The sequence below is a fragment of the Xenopus laevis genome, chromosome 1S (genome assembly GCF_017654675.1).
Source record: "Xenopus laevis strain J_2021 chromosome 1S, Xenopus_laevis_v10.1, whole genome shotgun sequence".
Lineage (NCBI taxonomy): Eukaryota > Metazoa > Chordata > Amphibia > Anura > Pipidae > Xenopus > Xenopus laevis.
The window spans coordinates 57,778,493-57,802,386 of record NC_054372.1 but is presented as its reverse complement, the minus strand read 5'-3'; the positions used below and the strand labels follow the sequence as shown (position 1 = coordinate 57,802,386).

The 23,894-nt window shown below is 37.9% G+C and overlaps 1 protein-coding gene across 25 annotated transcripts in view; it reads left to right on the top strand.

The window, feature by feature from the left end:
• The window catches only part of camk2d.S (calcium/calmodulin dependent protein kinase (CaM kinase) II delta S homeolog), a 130,109-nt gene that overhangs the window by 36,625 nt on the left and 69,590 nt on the right, over positions 1 to 23,894 (top strand). For all 25 annotated transcript variants that reach the window (XM_041574316.1, XM_041574296.1, XM_041574240.1 and 22 more), the window contains 1 exon segment: positions 5,600 to 5,659. In XM_041574316.1, coding sequence (XP_041430250.1) covers positions 5,600 to 5,659 — 60 coding nt within the window.

The following is a 23,894-nucleotide window of genomic DNA, read 5'->3' as shown; positions in this document are numbered from 1 at the left end:
TAAATCATTGAAAAATCTTCAAAATCACAAAACCTTTTTTAATTAATGGGTAATAGAATATCACTCATCTTTTGAAAGAAAACAATACATCATAACTGACATAAAGAGGAAAAATCTGAGACAGACAGTTCTTAGAATGCTGCAGTTGTGTAGTGAGTATTGTAGGGATGTCACAAATACCTTTTTGTATCACTAAAGAGAGTTTATAAACCATAACTATAGATGCCCTTTCATACATTCTATTTGTGGTTACCAGTGAATCATTCTTTAAGTCTTGGTAGGGAAATCCATAACCTGAGTGTCATTACTATTCCACAAAAATGTTGATTGATGTTAAGTTTTCCTCCACCAAACTCAACAGGCGTTGTCTACAGTTGACTTTGTGTTGACTGGTATGTGATCATATCTACCCGAAAACACTACAACCATAGTGTGCTTTATTATAGGGGACCTTAAAGGAGGACTAAACCCTACAATGAATATGGCTAGAAATGCCATATTGTATATACTAACTTGAACATGAACCAACCTAAAGGTTCAGCATGTCTATGAACAGTAATGAGCTAGGCTTTCAAATTGTCCCATCTTGAATTTTGCTATGTGCTGCGACATGCACATGCTTGTTATGCTTTGAGCAGCTCTTGAGAAACTAAGCTCAGGGGATGTCATAAATTATCAAGCAGAAAATTAGGTTTGTCTGTCATATAAACTGATGCTACAGGGCTTATAAATTCTGGTGCTAATTCATGCTGTACCAATGATTTGAATTATTTACTAATCAGTGTTATCAGCCTTATATTGTGACATATATATATATATATATATATATATATATATATATATATATATATATATATATTTATATATATATTCACAGATGAACCCCCTATTTTCTCAGGAGTTATTTTTGGACATCACCCCCCCCCCCGTCTCACGTTTGCTGCATGTTTAAGTTCTGATTTTACACATGCAGTAAGTATTATGGATGTCTCTTTAAGACAGTGCGCATGCGCGGGTAGAAATCGGTGGCTTCAGGGAAGAGATTTGCGCATGCACGTGACGTCACTTCTGGGTTGACCCACTGCCATGACGGCTCTTCTGTGGCTGCTGAAAACTTTCCGATGTGCTCTGTGAACAGTCTCCTGGGTAAGTATCAATGAAAGTTGACAGCTCTGCATTCAGTATGTTATGAGTCCATCCCTAAGCTCAGTAAGTGACAGCGGCACAGAGCATGTGCAGTGAATCAGTAGAAAAGAAGATGGGGAGCTACTAAGCGCATTTTTGGAGGCACAGATCTTCCTTGCCCAACTGTCCTGTTTTTTGCGGAACAGTTCCGTTTTTGACATTTCAACCTGCAGTCCCGGATTGTTACTGAAATGTCCCGAGTTGCTCTTTGATCTCCTGCATGGAACGGCCAGAAAAAGATACAATATTTCTAAAACTTAATTGGCTTTTGGCAGAGAGCCCAGAATGCTCCCCATGTGCACTTTAATACTTTTATTACAATTTAAGATAAGCAAAGAAACAATTTTAACAAATTAAGATAACCAGGGGAAATTGTGACTTGCAGCTTAAAGGGCAATTCACGTTCATTAGCAAAACTGTAATAACACATAAAAACTACAGAAATGTGTTAAAACTTTCATAACCTTCCTGATTTTGTAAAATGAACATAGTAATTAGGGGGTGTAGTCACAAAAATGGGCGTGGTCAAAATTTTGCCGCTCTTAGCGCAGCAAAACGTTGTCCCTTTTTCCATTTCCAAAATGTTGTGAGGTATAGCTAAAGGGCTATAGTTGCCTTTGGCTGGTACAAACATCATACTTCTTTAGTTAAACTTTCCTCTTTAAGAAGTACAGTAATTCGAAATCCTATGTATGATGTTAGTCAAGCAAGATAATACACTATAGATATTATTGAAATTTTTATTTATTTTTTAGTTTTGGAAATCACAATCACAGCAAATGGGCAGGTGCCATTTTGTGGATACTGTTACCTTGGCAAGCTTTGCATCATGACAAAATCTTGTTTATGTGCCAGAATGAGGCACCTGATGCCCATGCACTGGCTATACAATTAAATGGTGACTATGTAGGGGGAATGTGGGGTGTTCAGTGACACCTAGGAAGTGTAGAATAGAACTTGAAAGTTTTGGCCTGTCCCACCTCTATGCCTAAGGCACAGAGGAAGGGCTGGCAATATAGGATTGACAGCTGAGACTTTTAAATAGGTTTATAACTGGTATTGATGTTTTAATTAAAAACATACATTTTATGGGTTTCATGTTTAATTTGAAAGGGATTTTTATTATACAGCTTTTCATGTCAGGATGACCAGTTCCCTTTAAAGGAAAACTATACCCCCAAAATGAACAAATAGCAACAGATAGTTCATATCATATTAAGAGGCATATTAAAGAATCTTACCAAACTGGAATATATATTTAAGTAAATATTGCCCTTTTACATCTCTTGCCTTGAGCCACCATTTCCTGATGGTCTGTGTGCTGTCTCAGAGATCACCTGACCAGAAATACTACAACTGTAACTGTAACAGGAAGAAGTGTGGAAGCAAAAGACACAACTCTGTCTGTTAATTGGCTCATGTGACCTTACATGTATGGTTTGTTGGTATGTTTGTGAGTACAGTGAATCCTACGATCCCAGGGGGCGGCCCTTATTTTTTAAAATGGCAATTTTCTATTTATGATTACCCAATGGCACATTCTACTAGAAAAGTATATTATTATGAAAATGGTTTATTTACATGAAGCAGGATTTTACATATGAGCTGTTTTTATAGAGACCTACATTGTTTGGGGGGTATAGTTTTCCTTTAAATGTGCCCTAAATTCTGCTTCACATTTCAATACCTGTTAATTAAGATTACTTTTCCTCATTGTATAAAATGTTTTTATAGTTGGATCATCATTTTAAAAAATGAAAGGTTACAGTATGTGTTTGAAATGTTGGACTGTGCAATAAACTATTTGCTGGTTTTAAAGTCCTGTGACTACATAAGTGCAGCGATATATTTTGTGTGTCTTAGAATGTTTTTTATATTTTTTTTAATTAGATACCATCTAAATGTACTTAAATGTAAAGTGCAGACTGTGGTCAGAGAAGTTGGAATATTTAGTCATATGTGTTCTATTTCTAACGTAACAGATGGCAGTTGGTACTATTCATTCATAACATTTCATTCACAGAAGAGATTAGTGGCTATTTAAATGCTCTCTTTATTTTTTTTAACCAGAATATTTAACATGTTGACCTCAATAAACCTTTTAGAATTATCAACAAATTTAGGTCAGTTTCAGACAAGCCTTCTATCAAGCAAGTCTGTTTTCCATCCCAAGTATTGATCTTCTACTGTACATATTGTATAAGCTAAATTAACCCTTCAGATAACAAAAGGCTAGGAATACATTGTTTTATGAGATGTGTGTCCTGCTGTGTATGTTTGTAATATACAGTATTAAGGAAACAAGATCTTGCACAAACAGAGTTTTGCCAACAATATAATTTTTTCAAAAACCAAGTTTGAGGGGATTGTAGCAACGTGTAGCAAAAAGAAATAAACCACATACAGACTGACTCTGCTTGTGACCAGTTCATATAGGTTACAAGGGCTCATTGGGCCTGTATCCTCTATAGCTTGAGAGAAATTCTCCCTCTCTGGCCGCTATCTGGGATGCAATGGGAGGGAGCAGGCAGGTAGAGAGGACAGATGAGGGGAGGGCAGGGGCTGTGTTGTATGTTTAGCCTCAGAACATTTTTAATCAAGGGGAGGAGCCATTATGCGATTAGGCTATGGCATATGTTGACATTAGTCACTTGCTATAAATCCTACCAATGTTTTCCCACCAATAATAATGTACATTTCCAGTGGGAATTAGTAGCTAAAATTGCCTTGTAAGGAAACTTTGTCGTACCTCAGAAAAATGACATGTTCCCACTGTCGATTTACATTATTGCGGATGGGCAGGGTCAGACTGGGCCGTCGGGACACTGGGAAATTTGGGAGGGCCCCCAAAAAAACAACTGTGGCAGTGCGTGGTGGACTGTGTGCATACACACCGTTTTTTGCGCAGGGACACCCAGTGGTTTGTAACCCCGTGGGCCCCCAATGTCCAGTTCGACCCTGCTGGTGGGAAAGCAGATGTAGGAGATTAGACACCTGTGGTAGAGCAGATTTATTGTGTGCGACTAATCTCAACGTGTGGCATCGCCCTGACAGGTGACAAGGTCAGATTTTGGTGGTTTTTGAAGCCACAGCAAAATTCACAAACTTTAAAACCACGATTGTCATTAAATATATTAATAGATCTGAATATAAAAAGTGCAAACTAAAAAAAGCACTCGATGCAGTAAAAAAAAAATACCTGAAAAATCTCTCAAAATTTGAGTTTTTCGGACAATTCATAGTGAGAAAAAAATCTGAAAGCCTCTAAAAAGTCAGTCCATAAGATCAGTGCAGCTCTTGTTGAATTCTATAGCACCTCAACATCTCTAGAGTTTTGTAACATAGGTTTTCGTGGTTTTTACACTTAATAAATCTCGAATTTCAGAGGTTTTTTATAAATATAGCAAAACCACAAATTTATAGAGATTTGTGGAAAAAAAAAATTAGCTTGTTAGTAAATGGGCTCCTATGTATTTGATGGTATATTGCAGAGGTAGCTTCATTGTGCAGCAAGCTTTCTCCCCATGGGGACTGTGTGTCCTAGTAGTTATAGGGGAAAACAAAACAAAGACAGATGAAAGAGAAATAATTGAAATGTTCAAGGAGTGATGCCTATAGAAGAAATCAGTAAGGATAGTATTTCATTTTTGTACCTAAGGACATGTGGGTTATATAGGTCAAGTTTTGAGGTCATTTTCATACATTTCATAAAAAAGCTAAACCTTTTCTGTTTGGTTGTTTGGAGTACAATGACACTTACTATTTTAAATTCATCAGAATTTGCAGTTTTAAAATATCAATGGTTTTCGGGCATCCTATCTTACAAATAGGCCATGGTGTGGATGGAAGATGCATAGGAGAGTTCCTCTACATGAAAAGAAATAGAAAATAACAATAAATATATAGGGTAATTGCAAAGGATTCAGTTTCATTTGGTTTGTTTAATTTTGCTTCCAAAGTTGCATAAGGGAAATAAAGAAACAAGAAAGAGCTATTGCTCTGTACTTAGACCAATCTATAACATAATACAATGTTTTTTTGTTTTTTTTGCTTTGCTTGTCTCTCCTCCACAAGCATTTTTGTTGGAGGTATTAATAAATTGCTACTAAATTTTTAATGTTGCTCTGTATGGTCAGACAGTTCTAATATATACAGATGTGTTTATTAGAAAGGCTGGGGGTAGTGTTGCTGTAGTGTTCTTCAAAGGGATTTTTGCCCTGATGCCCACTAGCACTAAAAAGCAGCCTTGATGCCTTTGTTGTCTTTAACTCTGTGTATCCCTTCTTAAATGCCAGTGTTTTTTGTTGAGTACATTTATGCTTTAGTAAATCCTGCTTTAGTTCTATTGTAGGTCATGTTTAAATGACTTTGATAGCAGTGCAAGTCATCTTATATAATTTCTTTTACATTATAGATCATCAGAAATTGGAACGTGAAGCAAAAATCTGTCGTCTTCTGAAGCATCCCAATATTGGTAAATTAAACTTTATTATCCTGAAAAGTTCAAGAAATGGGGACTGTTAAAACAATTTTGATATTCTGTGTGACAGGTGCCAGCAAGTGTTTAAAGAAAACCAAAGCCTGAAAAATACTTTAGCTAGAAATGCTTTATTTTGTCAACTGAATTTACTGTACCAGGCAAAAAGATCAGTAGTCCTGTAACTATGTTAATGGTCAATGGCTTTAAACTTTACATCACACCTCCCCATATTTGAATTTGCTAGGCAGTCTTTTGCAGGACAATAGCACTGCATAAGCTCAGTGCTCTCTGGTTAAAGAAGCTAAACTTAAGTTAGCCATAGACGCAAAGATCCGATCGTACGGATCATTGTACAATTTGACTTCCCCGTCCCCAGACCTGCCATTAACCATTCCGATCAAATAAAGTACAAAAAAATAGATCAGCTGATGTCCGACCAAAGCTAGTGACAGTCTCCCTCTGAAAATCGTACGATCGGCAATACATGCAGAGATATTACCGACCAAAATCTTTTAACCTGTCCGATCGACCAAACGACCGATCTCCACCGGACGAAAAATGACGGGACACACGCGGTCCCAAAATCGTACAAATCCTTGATTTGTACGATCTGATCTTTGCGTCTATGGCCAGCTTTAGAGATCTTCTAAAATTATCAAAACATTAGACAGTAACAGTAAGGATACCTCTATCATAGTTGCTAATGCTTGAGCTGGGTCAAGTCATTTTTGCACCCGTGGCAATACCTCATGCGCCCTACCTCTCACTACCTGTAACACCCAATCCTGCAAGTTTACTTACACCAGAATTGTTACACAAACCCACTGAAAGACTGTTCTCCAGATCCTCCAGCCATTTCATGCACACTTCCAGTACTGCAAACTAATATCATTCCCCCAATGCACCCAGTACCTGAGGCAGAAATGGTATGTGCCTAGGGACAGGGCTAAATTTAAACTTTTTGCGTCCCTAGGCCACTCTGTTGTTCACACCACTCTAACCCTCCTCCACTTGCACCTGTCCCTCCCACCGCTTGCAACCCTCTATCCCACCTGCTAGTCGTTCCATTTGCCACTGTTCCAGCATGAACACTCCTATTTTTAATATCTATAGTCTCTACAAAATAGAAATCATGCTCTGTTAACAACAATTTTGCAAGAATAATTTATATCTGGTGTCCCTTTACTAGAGATCATTTTTTAAATAATTGGTTTAATAAATACTCAATACAACCATTTTTTGGCTTTTGTGTAAGGTAAATTTTGGCTTCTTCTCAAAAATTCACAATGACTAACAAGTGCCAACTAAGAGTAGGCAGTAGCCAAAATCAGTACCATCTGTGAAAGCATAACAAACTGTATAAAGCTCTACCCAGCATTAATAAAAATAGCCACTGTAACACTCAAGTTATCACCAAAATATCTATAAATCTGACAATGCTGTATCAGAAACCGCTTTTGTTGTACAAATTCTTAAAAATGGTGCTATTCATCTTTTTCTAATAGTGAACCATACATCTAATACCAAGCATTTCAGGAATGATTGTAGTCAGAGAGCCACAAGTCTTTAGTTTGACAGCAAAGATTTCGATTTTAAAACTAGCTCAGATCCTTTTGTTACAAATTTCTTGTTTGTAGTTTATCATGTATTTTATCATTCTAAATGATAAATAAATAAATGCAATTTTTTTTTTAAATTTGATTTACTAGGTGGTTAATTACTAATATCTTTCATAAAGCAGTAAAGAAAGCTTAAGTTGGAGATATGTTCCTAAGTTATTCACATAGTCATGTATAACCAGATTTACACCTGAGTGATCATTGCCGAGTTCTGGAAGCAACGCCAGCACAAGAACTATTTGTAGGAATGGTTAGGTTTCTATGGGCGATCAAAGGCAAACAAGCATAACATCATCATGTGCAATGTCAATCATTGGCTGAAGTAGTGTAAGGTCATTGCAATTGAACAGTACATGTTGCTAATTTTGCTGACATATGGAACCCACCATGTTTTTAAAAGCACATAATTCTGTAAAGACCCCTAAAATGTTTTACACATGGCTATAATTATCACTAAATTTGGCCCACTGACTGGCACTCTTTTTACTATTCTCCTCATTTGAGCATCATGCCACCATATTCAAGAATTTCACAGGGATCACGTGTGCTTGAAAAGTATAGTAAAATGTCTGTTACTATTCTTTACTTGCAGTAACAAAATCAGCTATTCTAGCTTGGTTCAGAAATTAAACCAGGGGTGCCCAAGATGACGATCATGGTCTACCAGTCTTTAAAGTTTAAACTTTAAAGTTCCTGGCAGACCGGGTAAAAATTAGTCTCAGGTAAAAATTTGTTGCACCTAAAAATTTGTCACGTGTAAACATCACCCCTAGACTTTCAATGAATTTTGGGAAATTGGGGTACTGGGGGTATTTATACATGGAATCGCGTCTGTGCCATCCTACTATGAGTTCTTAAGGTAGATCTCATGATGGCATCAGGTGGCAAGAATAGATGGAGAAGTGACAAAATCTGGGCACCCCTGGATTAAACAATGTATTGATAAGCAGTGCCAACACATCTCTACATTTCAGCTATATAATGCCTATAAAAAGTACTCGGCCTCTTGTAAGATTTTTTTTTTTCTGTCATAGAATATGGGATTTCATTTTATTTTGTATTTTACTCTAACAAAACAAAAACAGACTTAAATGTCAAAGTGATTTCTATTAAATTAAAAAGAAAACACACACAAAGGTCCCAATTCTGGTTAGTCAGTATCATGGTAAATCACTGTCTATAACAGTATATAAATAAATCCTAAAAGAAATGGAGGGAGTATGGAACAGATCTGAATCTTCCAAGACCATGTTGTACACAAAAACTGAATGAATAGTGATAGGGAGTTGCAAAGAGACCTATGAGGCTATGGACACAGTGCTTGATATATTTGACATGATTTTATATCGATAACCCAGCAACAGCAAGATTTAGCTGATCTGTATATAGCCATTAAAGCAATCATATAGAAATGGTATGATGTGTTTCACTGCAGGACAGAAAATATTTTTCTTCTTGGGTATTTTGTATGTTTCAGTGAAGCAGAAGGTTGCTAAACAAAAGTAAACTAAAAAAAATCCCTATTGTCTTTGTTAATATTAATAAAGTTGCAGGGTAACGGGTATTTTACTGACTTTTGGAACCTAACTGAAACTTGCACAGGTTAAGACTGAGCAAGTTTTGTCTCCTCCTAAATTATGTGAAAGAATATTACTTGGCTAACAGATTATTAGTTTATATTGCCCAATAGTAACTGATAACTGAAGCACAATCTTTACAACGCTTTGTAAAAGGTTCATATAATTAGTTTTATTTAAAAAAAAAAAGATAACATCTTTGGTTATTGTGTCACTTAAATTCTGTCAGCCTCAGGGCAAGAACTAGGGGTAGACAGAAGAGCCACATGCCTAGAGCGCAAAACTTGGGGGACACCAGACACGTACCTCATAAGCAGCCTACCCCTATTCCCCAATTTAGTATGGTCAAGCGGGTTCCGCTCTCTTCCCATCCACGCACAGCCGTGCGCGGGGCATGACGTACAACGTGATGTCCAAGGCAACCCGGCTGGCACTGCCTGCCACTGGTCAGCCTTTTTGCCTTACAAGTGCGATATATATTATCTGGCTGAGGGATTCTCTATAGAGCAGATGCAATGCACTTAAGCAAAGTAGCAGAGAGAATTTCTTTATTCTAATGAATTCTGTGGAAGATTAATCTGCACTCAGACCCGTCCTTTCAAACTGTGGAGAAGCATTTTCATTAAATATATATTACCATCTAGTATTGAAAAATTAGTTTTTTCCAATCTGACAAGTGATTTGTCAAATAAAATCTATGCTACGGAAATGACTACATTATTTATCATACTTTAATTATTTCAATAATTAAACTAGGGATGCAAAGAATCCTCTTTTGTGGGATTCAGCCAAACCCCAAACTAAATCAAACCCCTAGTTTGTATATGCAAATCAACATTAATATTTAATTAAAAATATTCATGTTTTGTGTGGCAAAATGTAATTTTTTTTTTGGCTAGGCACTTAGATTTATCTGAATCCAAGCAATACATATGAATTTAGGGATCAGTCATGCTTAAGTAACTGTTTTAGTGCAAATAAATTTAAGTAAACACAGAAAAATGTTTGTGGATAAAAAAATTTACTCCAGTATAATTCATTGATATATAGTCATATGAAAAAGTTTGGGAACCATTCTTAATTCTTTGGAGTGTTGTTTATCATTGGCTGAGCTTTCAATGTAGCAACTTCCTTTTAATATATAACATGCCTTATGGAAACAGTAGTATTTCAGCACTGACATAAAGTTTATTGGATTAACAGAAAATATGCAATATGCATCATAACAAAATTAGATGGGTGCATAAATGTGAGCAGAGATATTACATCAATACTTTGTTGAGCCTCCTTTTGCAAATGTAACCGCCTCTAGAAGCCTCCTATAGCCTTTGATGAGTGTCTGGATTCTGGATGGCGGTATTTTTGACCATTCGTCCATACAAAATCTCTCCAGTTTAGTTAAATTTGATGGCTGCCGAGCATGGACAGTCTGCTTCAAATCAACCCTTAGATTTTACATGATATTCAAGTCGGGGCACTGTGACGGCCATTCCATAATATTGTACTTTTCCCTCTGCATAAATGCCTTTGTAGATTTTGAATTGTGTTTGTCTTGTTGGAATATTCAACCCCTGCGTAACTTTGTGACTGATGTTTGGACATTATCCTGAAGAATTTGTTGATATTGGGTTAAATTCATCTGACCTTCTACTTTAACAAGGGTCCCAGTCCCTGAACTAGCCACACAGCCCCACAGCATGATGGAACCTCCACAAAATTTGACAGTAGGTAGCATGAATAGATATGAAGATTTCTTCTGTGGGCTGTAATTAGGATTTTACAGATCATTCTTGTTCATCCCACATTAAGTTGTGATGGATGAAGTATATGTGATATTTGTTTTCCCTTGTACTATCTGAATTTAGATTTTTATGCATATGACCAGTAATAATGTGTTTGTTTTTAACTAGTGTTACCAGTGATGCTCTGCAAATCTAAATACATGTTATATGGCACCTGTTGTCTAGAGTGCTCTGGACCTGAGGTTTTCTGGATAACCGATCTTTCTGTAATTTGGAACTTCATACCTTGTCATGGAAATATTAAATCAGCCCAATAGGCTGGCTCTGCTTCTATGAGGAGTCTATGAGAGATGACCTTTCTTTTATTCTGAGCTTTCTGGCTAATGGGTTTACGGATAATGGATTCCATACCTGTACCACCAATTATAAATTAAAGGAGAACTAAATTCTAATTTGAATAGGGATGCACTGAATCCACTATTTTGGATTCGGCCGAACCCCGGAATCCTTTACAAAAGATTTGGCCCAATACCGAACCAAATCCTAATTTGCATATGCAAATTATGGGTGGGAATGGGATAACATTTTTTACTTCCTTGTTTTTTGACACAAAAGTCAAGCGATGTCCTGCCCCTAATTTGCATATGCTGATTAGGATTTGGTTTGGCCGAATCCTGGATTCAGTGCATCCCTAAATTTCAACCAGAGGTTCACCCTGCCCTGGATCCCTACTTACAGCAAAATGACTGGCCTTTCTCACAGTAAAATGGCCATCATAAGAGGCTGCTTGTTTTTCAATCCTTGTTTTCATAATCTCATTGGTAAAATCTGACTTTTGTATACTCTTGAATTCTTTTTTCTACTTTTTTTTTAGTCACATTGTGTAGCTACTTAGATTTAAATAAATACTGATTTCTAACTTGTTGTCAATTTTTATAGATACATAGAACTATAAGAAGATCTGAGGGGTAGCAGTTGAGCATCCTTGAATAAAAATACCTTGTCAGTATGAGGGACAAAATCCTTCATATCTTGGGCATTGCAAATCACATTATTACTAGGGATGTATCGAACGGCGGAAAAAATGTTCGCGAACATATTCGCGAACTTGCGTCAAAAATGCGAACGGTTCGCGAACGTCGCGAACCCCATAGACTTCAATTGGAAGGCGAATTTTAAAAGCTAGAAAAGACATTTCTGGCCAGAAAAATTATTTTAAAGTCGTTTAAAGGGTGCAACGACCTGGACAGTGGCATGCCAGAGGGGGATCAAGGGCAAAAATGTATCTGAAAAATACATTGTTGACACAGCGCTGCGTTTTGTGCTGTAAAGGGCAGAAATCACACTACGTCACTCAGGTGATGTTTCTGGACACGGAATGTGAAAAAGCTCACACAGCGAGGTGGCACTTGGTTAAAGACTGGGCAAACAATGCCTGCAAGGGCAACGTATACAGTAGTGGATACGGAATATATTATTGCTGCTGTATCACTCAGGTGATGTTTACGGACACAGAATTATTATTGTTATTTAGACAGAATGTGAAAAAGCTCACACAGCTAGGTGGCACTTGCATACCTCCCAACTGTCCCTCTTTTGACCACTCAACCCCCTGTCCCTCTTTTGTACTGGAAAGTCCCTCTTTTCTCTGAACTGAACAGCTAACTTAATTAGCTTTTGGCAAAGAGCTCAGAACAGCTAACAGGTGCAAATAAGATACTTTGTAACAATTTTGACTCTGGTTGGTGCTGGTAGTGGTGAACTACTAGGAGGAGCAGCACACCAGTCCCACTCCCCAACACAGCTAGACTAATAGCACTGGGCTCTTATAGTAGCAAAGTAAAAAAAACAAAAAATAAAATAAAAGCAGTCCTTACAAGGACTATTGGGTTACAGGCAGCAGTCAGCAGATGAGAGATCAGCAGCAGGACAGCTGCCCACAGCAGCTACATACAGAGCACTGCAGTAGAAGGTAGATTACTAGCCAGCAAAGCTACCTAACCTAAAATGTCCCTCAAATCCCTGCAGAGTTCTGTCCCTACAATACAGAGCAGTATCAAGTAGATTACTAGCCAGCAAAGTTACTATCAACTGTCCCTCAAATCACTAAACAGCTCTCTCCCTACACTAGCTCTTCCAAGCACACACAGGCAGAATGAAAAAACGCTGCAGGGCTTCAGTTTATATATGGAAGGAGAGTGGTCCAGGGGGTGTAGGGGTGGTCCAGGAGGGAGAGCTTCCTGATTGGCTGCCATGTATCTGCTGGTCTGGGGTGAGAGGTCAAAAATAAGCGCCAGCTAAGGCGAACCCAAATTGGCGAACGTCGCGCGACGTTCGCGAACATTCGGCGGACGCGAACAGTCCGCGACATCCCTAATTATTACACAACTGATAGTATAAGTGGGGAAATTATACCTCATCCTATACTGTTGGTTGATTATACCATCAGTTAGCTTTAGGCCCTTTAAATTGACCCTTTAACTCCTGTATCTATCATTTTAATATGTATATTTTATGCATGTGCCCCTCTATTGTAGGGCACTGAAGAATGTGTTGGCACTTCATATATGTTAAATCTTTTTGTTTTGTTTTTTTTGATTATTTGTTTTAAACATGAGGGTATAAACTGTTCTATATAATGTTTTGCCTTGCCTTCATTTTACTCTAGTAAAAACTTTGCTTTCCATTATAAATTCTAATAATACTTTTTTAGGTGTTCTAATACAGTTTGTAATACATTACTTGTGTTTACAAAATCATACATTTTGTTTTCAGAATGGTACTGAATCTGATGCTTTTCTGCATTCCAATGGATTTCAAGAATGAATTAGCTTCAGTATGTAGCACACTTGGCTGAAAAGGGGAGAAAGCTACACTAGTATTGAGTACTGTATAATTAATGAATTACTTTGTAAAACATCTGAATAGCACAAGAAAGCATATGACAGACAGCAGCCATACCCGTTCCCTCAAAGCTTTGGGAGTAGGCTCTGCTATACAAATTTATCACTGTCAGGGTGCATTTTCAATAAGAAAATTTCTGGCGACTGAGGCAGATTGCATTATAAAATTAAACTGTGATTAACTGATTTGGCAAAACATTATTTGGATTACCATCTGGAATGCTTGTTTTCTTAAACTTTTTCCCAGAACTTTGAGAAAGCACTACTCTAGTAATAAATATACCCAGGACTGTATTTAGATCCGATGCTGCCCTAGGCACCGGACCTAAACACACCCCCTACGTGGCGTGTGACGTCACTTCCGCCAACAAGCACGGCCCACAGCTTTTTCACCGGATTTCCTATGGAAATCTGTGGAAGAGGCTGGGTTTTTTTTTTTTTTTTTTTTTTTTTTTTAATTTAAAAAAAATTATTTATATGCCTTAATATAAATATGGCCCTGAATAGACCACATGTTCATGGCTAGCTTCATAAATGTTCTTGAATGAAAAAAATAGTCATAAGGTAAAACATTATTTATTTTTATTATATATTATTACTAGTGACCCTATGTGCCAGTTGAAGAAAGATTGGCAATTGTATAATTTGCACCAGTGCTCAGTGTATGTAAAAAAATCTGAAGTTATTTCTGTGGCAAAAAGATGGCACCTTTTAAAGGAGAAGGAAACCCCCTGGGCACAAACCCCCCCACCTCCCCTGTGTTGCTTCCCGTCCCTCCTCCCGCCTGGCCTACCTGTCCCGCTGGGCAAATGCCCATAACTTGTTACTTACCCTTCTGCGCAGGTCCAGTCTACGGAGTTCACAGACGCCATCTTCTTCCAAGTGATCTTCTTCCTGCTTTGACCGGCGCATGCGCCAAAAGTCACTGGGGCTCATTTATTAACGCAGCGCAGCGCTAAAAAGAGCGCAGTGGCCAGACATTTGCCCAGCGCATGCGAGTATTTAATAATGTAGCGCACGATACCTTAACAGTGCGATTTGTGCGCTAATGTAGACACAAGACAGGTGCGACGTGTGAAACTGCGTATCAGCTGTCGCAGTGCTTATAATAAATTGTGCGCACAGGAAGATACCGCAAAGGTAAGGATTAGTTGTGCTCATGTATGAATGCGCTGCTTTAATTAGTTGCGTCACATATTGCGCATTTTGCGTTCACTTAGACGCATCTGCATTTGTTTCTGTGCTAATATTTGTTTGGTTGCAAAGGTGTTTAGCCTACCTGATACCCTTAAAGGAACCTTGGTCAATATAAACATGTTGGGTGGAAGGCTTGGTTAATATGCACTTTACAAGGGTTGTTCATCTTGAATATACTAGCGCAGCTGGGCAGGAATGCGCATTTTGAAGAGCGTTACTATTACGCCACGAAGAGGCAGGCGTAAAAATTGTGGTGCTGTTGCCCGGGTGCAGTTTTGCACATATACAGACGCAAATCTGCGACGGCCACAGTGCAAGCGCATTGTAGCCACGCCCACAGCCACGCCCCTAACAACCACGGCATCGCTTGCGACATAAATGCCCAATCTTTTGCGCAATGCGCATAAACAAAACCATCGCAAAAGCTCTGTGTTATGCGCAATATCACGCAAATATATTAGCGATCACGCTTGTGATGGCGCAGACAACCTTTTGCGTCCACTTATGCGCTGCGCTGCTTTAATAAATGAGCCCCACTAAGTTTTCCGATTTCACTTTGTGAATTTTGGCGCATGTGCAGTAGATCCGTACCGGCGAAATGCTCCTACCGCGCATGCGCCAAAACGCCGGTCAAAGCAGGAAGAAGATGGCGTGGATGAAGATGGCGTCTGTGAACTCCGTGGACTATACCTGCGCAGAGGGGTAAGTAACAAGGGGGGAGGAGGGAGGGGAAGCAACACAGGGGAGGGGGGAGGGTTTTTGCGCCCAGGGGGTTTCCTTCTCCTTTAAAGGTGGCATCTTTTTGCCACAGAAATAACTTCAGATTTTTTTACATACACTGAGCACTGGTGCAAATTATAAAATTGCCAATCTTTCTTCCACTGGCACATAGGGTCACTAGTAATAATATATAATAAAAATAAATAATGTTTTACCTTATGACTATTTTTTTCATTCAAGAACATTTATGAAGCTAGCCATGAACATGTGGTCTATTCAGGGCCATAAAAAAACACTAAAGGAACTCTAAAAATTCAAGTTATTCGAACAATTCCTAGCAACAGAAAAAAATCCCAAAACCTCTAAAAGTCAGATTTGATTAAAAAGCAGTCCAATGAGATCAGCGCAGCTCCCACTGACTTCTAGAGCACCTTGGCAAAGTTTAATAAAGGTTTTTGTGGGTATTTCACTTTTAATACATTTAAGAAGTTTTAGAAATATATAAAAACCAAAAAATTTTTCAAGATTCGTAGGAAACAAATCACAATTTGATTGTATGTAAATTGACCCCTATTGAGTTACAAACAGGTTGTGGATGTTAGATCTTTAGTGGCTTGTAGAGTTAATGAATAAAGGTGGCGAATGTTAGGTAGTCAGAAAGCTGAGATGGGGGAGGTATGAATAGAATTGGACTGGGGCATTCAGGACCAACAGGAGTGTGAATTTAAGGGAATTCAATGGGAACACAACCCCCTAAAGGGTCTTCCTCCTGCACCCAACCTCTCTGCTCCTCCTAACACATGCGCAACGCACATACTTCCCCCTTTCCTTAATTTAGAGTTATCCGGTTTGGCCAGGGGAGACGAGAAGGTGTGGTCATGCTGGGAGCAAGCCTGGGACAAAGGGGCCCATGAGGTGTTTATCAAATAAGGGGGGGGCTTCACTGTGTCAGCAGAAGGTAAGGGGCAGGGGTTGAAATGTATCCTTTAACAGTTCTGCATGCAACCATGACCTTCTGTTAGTTGCCACCTAAAGATTTAGAAATTAAAGCAATGGCAGAGGATGACAATAAAAATATTTACTGGAATTGCTTCCAGTACTGAGTATATGCTTCAAAATACATTTATTTTGGTAAGTCGTCAAGAGGTTTGCAATATTGTAAAAATTACCATCGCAGAATAATAACAGTATTGGTCTGTAGTACACAAAACAAGAGCCTATACTCACTAAAAATCATGTTGCCATGTAACTGACAGAAGCAACTGGCCGTGTATGACCAGTTAGGTTAATGAAATTAAAGGCACAGTATGCCCAGGTCTAATAACCCATAGCAACTAATAATATGTTTTACAATCAGCTGATATATATATATAACCAGAATAAAGCAGTTTTCTAAAGGTCCTCATTAAAATTCCCTTGAGATGAACCTTCGTTGTAGAGTGAAATGCTGAAATGTAATCTAGTGGATTATCTCAGTCATCAGTGAGGTCTCAAACACTCTACAAAGTCAACAGAAGTATTCTGTTAAGAGTCACACGGTTATTGTGGCATACAACTTGTTCCTAGATTGATAGTATGATTTCTTGTATGTCTGCTTTACTTTCAAGCTCTTTTTCATGAAACCAAGAACAAATAACTGGTTCAACAAATAAATACTGATAATTCTGTTTCTTGTTAAATGTTTCTTTCTATTTTTAATCTAATTTGATGGGGCAGGACTCACCCTAAACACTGCAAATGTGATAATGGTAAGTCAGTGGTTTAAACGATTTTGTTGCACCATGGTCAGTCCGTATTTTCCCACAAATTATTGCATAAATGCATAGAGTTGGACTGGCCTACCAGGAAACCGGGAAAAAACCCATGGGCCCCCATTCTGGTGGTCACCGAACTCAACTGTTGTAATAGATTAACGAAGCTTGCAGAAAAAATGCCTCTGAAGGTGCACTACTGATGCACGCTGATGATTGAAGTGCTTTTATGTCGAAGAGAGTACATTCCAAGGCATTTGTTTTGCTTCTGCAAGTTGACAGTTTGGCAGGAGAACTACTAAATTATTTGAAGGCTGGGGAGCGGAAGTGGGTGCAGGCAGGAGGAGGGGGCAGAACTTGGAAGGGGACGCATCAAGTCGAGTTGAACATCAAGTGCCTATGGAAGATATAGTACGGTAGAATGAAAGGGAAACAGGGCACAAGAATAGTACCTGCATGGAGAGGAGATTTTGCAGCAAAAAAAACGAGTTAATATGATTGCAGAGCAAAAAAAGTTGCGAGAAAAGGGAGGTAGAGCAGAAAGCACAAAAGGTAAGGACAGAGAACAGCAAGGAAATGGGAAGGCATTGCCAGTGCAGGTACTATTTATTTTCCTGAAGTCTAATGCTCATTTATCTGTGCAGCATTTAAATTAGTTAGTTAATGGGAGAAACCCAGTACTTCCCTTACACCTTTCTGAAACACACCTTATTACAAGTTACTTGTGTTCTTTTCTACCAGAATTAGTAAATTACAAAATGTGTGAAAAGTCCTTCATTAAAAACAATGTATGCTACACAGTCCCTTGGGCAAGCCAACTCATAAAATAAGTTTGTGATAGGAAAGGTTTAATGTAAGACTAATATGGTCAGGGAAAATACAGAAGTCCCATTTACCCAAATCACTTTCAAAACCAGTACCTACTGTACTAGGCTATATTAAGGAGTCAAATGTTGACAATTAACCTTTCTGTTATGGGCATACTCGGCAAGAACGAAATCTAAAGGGTCACCAATGATTGGTGGGCCCTCCATATCAGGTTCTCTGGTGGGCCCTTGGTATCACTGTAGATGCAGGTTAGATTAAAAACAATTCTTATTTCCCATGTTTCTCTATTTAGACAGGGCACACCCAATTAGTGTACTAGAAAAAGTAAAAACAATAAACTGACCTTGCTGAGCTTCATTTTATTGCAGTTTCTGCTCTAGTTAGCCATAATTTATCTATAGACTAACCATAGTCCCTCCTGGCCTATTAAACAGACCTGGCCAAATAAAAGGGTCATGATATCAATGGCTAGCATACCTCCCAACTGTCCCGTTTTTCCCGGGACAGTCCCGATTTTGACAGCTCAACCCACAGTTCCGGGTTTGTTACTCAAATGTTCTGTCTCCAGAATACGTGGCAGGTGCACTTAGATACAATGTAACAATTTTTGATAAGCAAAGGAACAATTGTAACAATTAAAGATAAGCAGGTCTCTTGGGTAAACTGTGACTTGCAGCTTAAAAGGCAATTCACCTTCATTAACAAAACTGTAAAAACACATAAAAACAAATTTTGTAAAATGAACATGGTGATTAGAGGGTGTGGCCACAGAATGGGAGTGGCCAAACATTTTCAACTAACTCTACATGGCAAATCTTTTTGTCCCTCTTTCTTTTTCCAAAATTTTTAGAGCTATGCGCTAGTGTTAAGCTCGCCATAGACTTGATGATCTGCCTGTTTGGCGAGGTTGCCAAGTGTGAAGATCTTTACCCGATATGCCCACCTTGATGTGGCTGTTATCAGGCTGATCCTCGCCAAACCCGGGTCATATAACAGTAATACAACGATCTACAGCAGTCCTTGTTCCGACTGGATAAACCTGTCTTATCGATATCTTCCCGCTCGATATCTGCCCAATTCTCAGCCACATAACGATCAAGAGGGCCAATAAGCTGCCGACATAACCTGTAAGCAGCCATTGTATGTCCACATTTAGATGGCAAATGTCTGATATGCCACCAAGAATTGGAAAAATAAACATCCATATTTCTAAAACCACTTTTTTTTTTTTTTTACTACTGTAAGGCAAAATTAATCTTGTATACATATAAACATATTTTTCTTTAGACAATCAAGTACAGGTTTATATCTTATTCATATTCACAGAGTATAACATTTCTGCAGATTTATAGCTGGTTTGCTGTTTTAATATAAAAATCCAATGCAGATGTACTCTATTGCAAATATTCATTATATATATATATATATATATATATATATACCACAATAAGATTTGTGCTATAGAGAATACCTCTGGGGAGGCAATCATTAGGCAGCTCATTCTTGTGCTTAATAGCAACTTTAAAGATGGAAAGTTTTGTACACAAATGAAACTATGCTCGGTTATTATGTTGGCTATTTTTATAAAATGCATTATCTTGCCTCATTAGAAAAAAAATCTATTTTTCTTTTAAATAGTTTTTTCTGATGAATATGCTCTAGCATTAGAACTGAATGGCATTTAGTGACCCTTTTACACTCCGTTTTTTAATCTGCAAAAACCTGAGAACAGATGTAAGCACCTGGCCATATTATCTTGGCTTTTTATTAAATATTTATCAAAGCAGTATAAAAGGCTATAGGTTGTGAAAGCAACCGCTTGACATTTGCAGTTCAGTTTTGTTGTTACTTTTAAGGGCAGTTCTCATTTATGTCTATTTTTAATGAGCCTTTCCTATCTCATTACCCCACTTCTCATTCCCACTTTCTTATCTCTGACTGGTTTTCAAACACATTTCTTTGGTTGAATTACATAGTGTGAGCAGACAAGGTTGCCAGAATATTATAGTGAGCAAAAGTATGTGTTCATTATTTATATAATTCCATTGATTGGGGCGATTCTGACCCCTCTGCCGACCTGAGGTGGCTTTCCTGCTGCTGCCCCCTCTACCCCCGGCGCTCACCCTTTTAACTCCAGAGAGGGCAATCGTACACACTGCACTAGAAGAGCCAAATATCCAGTTTTAATACAGGAAATTCAGCTCTTAACTTGTGTGCTGTTGTCTGAGGTGAGTTTCTCAACTCGCTTCATTGGCATAGCTCCTCTGTCCTTTGAACCCACATTTGCTGATTTAATTATTTGTAGTAATGCATAATTAGGTTTCTTTATTACATTTTTAGTTGTAACTGCACACACACATATAACTAGTCTATATTTATTTTCTCTCGGCATATAAATGTTATGAGGCCTAGGGATGGGTCGAAGTTAACCCGTTGTGCTTAGCCAAAAATTCTCCAACAGTAAAAATTTGCCAAAATGCATTAGGTGACTATTAGGTCTATGGGTGACTATTTTTTTTCGATGCACAGCAAATATTTTTTACTCCCATTGAAGTCTGTGGGCGCCATTTCCGTGACGAAATACAGTGAAACAATTCGCTCATCCCTAGGGACAGGTCCTTTTTACTGCAAAGGCCCTGCCGATCTGGCACCAATAATTTAGCCCTAACCTTATAAAATATGAAGTTTCTTGTCTTGAGCCACTCTACAAATACATTAAAACACACAATGCAACCTGCTCTTTATATATGGGATATATTATCTGGAAACCCATTATCTAGAAAGCTCAAAAATATGTGAATCCCATATTCCATAAAATCTTGTGCAAACAAGTTGCTATTTTTCTGCACTGAAATAATAAATCAGAACCTTGTACATGATAGTAATGACGCTTGCATACTACAAGTATTTTTAAATAAATGCATTCTTAGAATGATTAAACATGTATAAAATAATTATTTTCTCTGTTATCATGAAACAGTACTTTCCTAGTAATAGTAACAAAAACAGTATTTGTACATTCTAAAGGAATACAATCCTATTTTTTTTATGTTTAAAGGAGAAGGAAAGGCTAAAATTAAGTAAGCTTTATCAGAAAGGTCTATATAAATACACCAGTAAACCCTCAAAGTATTGCTGCTCTGAGTCCTCTGTCAAAAGAAACACTGCATTTCTTTCCTTCTAGTGTGTACACATGGGCTTCCTGTTTTCAGCTTAATCCTCCAGGGCAGGGCTTGAGCATGCTCAGTTTGCTCCTCTTCCCCTCCCTGCTATAATCTGAGCTATGAGTGAGCAGGGAGAGACTTGGGCAGGAAGTGATGTCACAACAAGCTAATATGACCGCCACTATCCTAAACAAACAGCTTCTAGAGCTGTTTACTCAGGAAGGGTAAAACATTCTGCAGAATAAATATAGTGCTATAACTTGCACTATTGTGGCTAATCTATTGGCAATAAACTGCTTCGGTAGCTTGCCTTCTTCTTTAAATGTTTTTTTTAGTGATATAGTTATTCAAAATCCCTAATAATCCTTATCTGTATAACACCACGCTCCCCAAGCATTTTGAATAATAGATCCCATAGGTGTTGTAGGTGTCCTTTTGGAATAGACATGGACAGTAAAACAACATGCTGAATATTGTATACTGAAGGTATTCTTGCAAATGATTTTTAAACTTTAGCGGCAATGCATTGATACATATGCTAAACTCCCTGTCTCTCTGAACATTCATTTATCTTTCAATAAAATTCAGTGGATGGGAATGGCACTGTTGCAATCTGTGACACTGTGTCTCATTTACACATCCAATAGTTGATTCAGCTGTAAACTGCACGACACTTAAGGATAACATTGAGGTGACTGAGCCCTCAGTCATATTGCTTTCAAACAGAATGCACTAAATCAGCATCAAGGTATATATTGTATGAAACATTTCTGTAAAAATAACTATGGAGCAATAGGAGTTGCTATGGTACAGCAAGGCAAAGCAAAATGCTTCTTTATTGCATTATAGAAAGCCACTGCTCCTGAGATGTCAGTTTGATTGATTGTGTAGGCTTTTATTATCTCTGTTTGCAGATTTCTTGCTCAGTTTCCAGCTGCATTATGCAGAGCTGGAAAGCGTTTTAACCTAGCCACTTTTAATATTTGACCTTAAAAGTTATGTAAAATATCTTACAAAAGAATGTGTAGCTTCACAGAATTCCATGGAAGAAGGCTGTTCTGTATAGATTTGCAGGGCATGCTGATGCATGTCTGTTGTAAGGCAGTGAGTGGGCTAAGGTTCTTGTGTAGTTAAGGCTATTATTACTATTGGTTATTTATATACATATTCTGCAAAAATAATACCTAATTCTTAGCAGTCTGCCCCAAGCTAAGGCACCTATCACAGTTACAGAACATATTATGGTCAATTTAATCATTAGTCAATTAATCTTTCTGTATCAATTAACTGAAGTACCGGGAGAAAACCTGTAAAAGCACAGGGAGAGTATTGCATAGTCCTAGTTAGAAATGACTCCTTGTTACCAGTGCTGTTAACCACTGTGCCGCCTTTTCATGGAAAAATAATGGTCTTGTATCCTAGTAAACTGGTTAATACCAGTTAAGTGCCAATGTTAGTTGGAGCAAGTACCACTGGCCTCATCAAAATGAACAGTATACTACTGCTACTGTTATTTTGAAAAAATGTGAACTTTATGGAGCACTGTTTAGGCATAAGTTCAGTGGTGAAACTAAACACACACACAGGCTCAGGTGCAGAATTGGACCCCTTTCTGCAATGCACCACCCACTATCCCCTTAACAATAGCAATACCACCACAGTTGCTGGGCCCCTGAGGGCCAAGCCATTGTGTAGTTGCCCATGGCCCCATGGTTGTTATTCCACTGCATAGGTTTATTTTGTACAATTTTAAGTGTTTTATAGAGAAATTGCTCATCCTAGATGATCACATTAACACAATAAGCACAGTGGTTATACGTTTGAAGTTCCTCTTACTGCTGCTTTATTATCCTTCAGAGTGAGCAAATATTGTTATGGCTGTACTTTTAACTCTACATATTAAGACGTCATTAGTTGAATCCTTTTCACATTAATCCATTTATATGAGATACATGTTTAATAAGCAAAATTAGTTTGCCTTCACCCACGTGACCTGTTTGGGAATGCCCATGCATTTAAAAAAATGGAAATCACTGTTAGAGAGTCCTAGCTCAGAATAGGTTCTTGAAAGCAGAAAATGTGTTGAAGGCTTGATTATGAAAACTTTTTTTGAAAATTTTCTATGGAGGACAGGCTGTTCCTTTTCATTTTTAAATATGTCACATAAGGACTATAATATTAGGTTGTGTATTTCAAGTTTTTATGATCCAGGTGCAGAATATGTCAGTTGCTCTTCTGGAAAGGTTTATTTTGGTTGGTTGTTTTGGGAGAAAACGTGTAATTTTCTTCTGAGAAGTATGTAGTTGTTCTGCAGTCAGGGGGCTGGTTTCCTCTTTTGTTTTTTAATTCTGGTATTACAACATATAGAAGTTATTTTTATACTTTGAGAAACTTCATGTGTTATCTGTATTACTTATTTACACTGGCTTTTTTTTTTTTTACACTTTTTTTAGTGGTGCTGAAACTGTATGCAAGGCACGTTTGCATATAATACATAATTCTCCATTGGGTCCCCTTTTTCCTTTTGACAGAGCTCCCAAAATGCTACTAGTACTAGTTGTATTAAATTGAGACACATCAGGGCATGAGATGACTGTGACCTACATCAGAACTTTCTTCAGACACTCTTAAGTAATACCAGTTCTAAGCAACTTTCAAATATACATTAATAAATAACTATTGCTATTAAAAGTAGCATTTATATATTTTTGTTTCTGTTCTCTGAAAA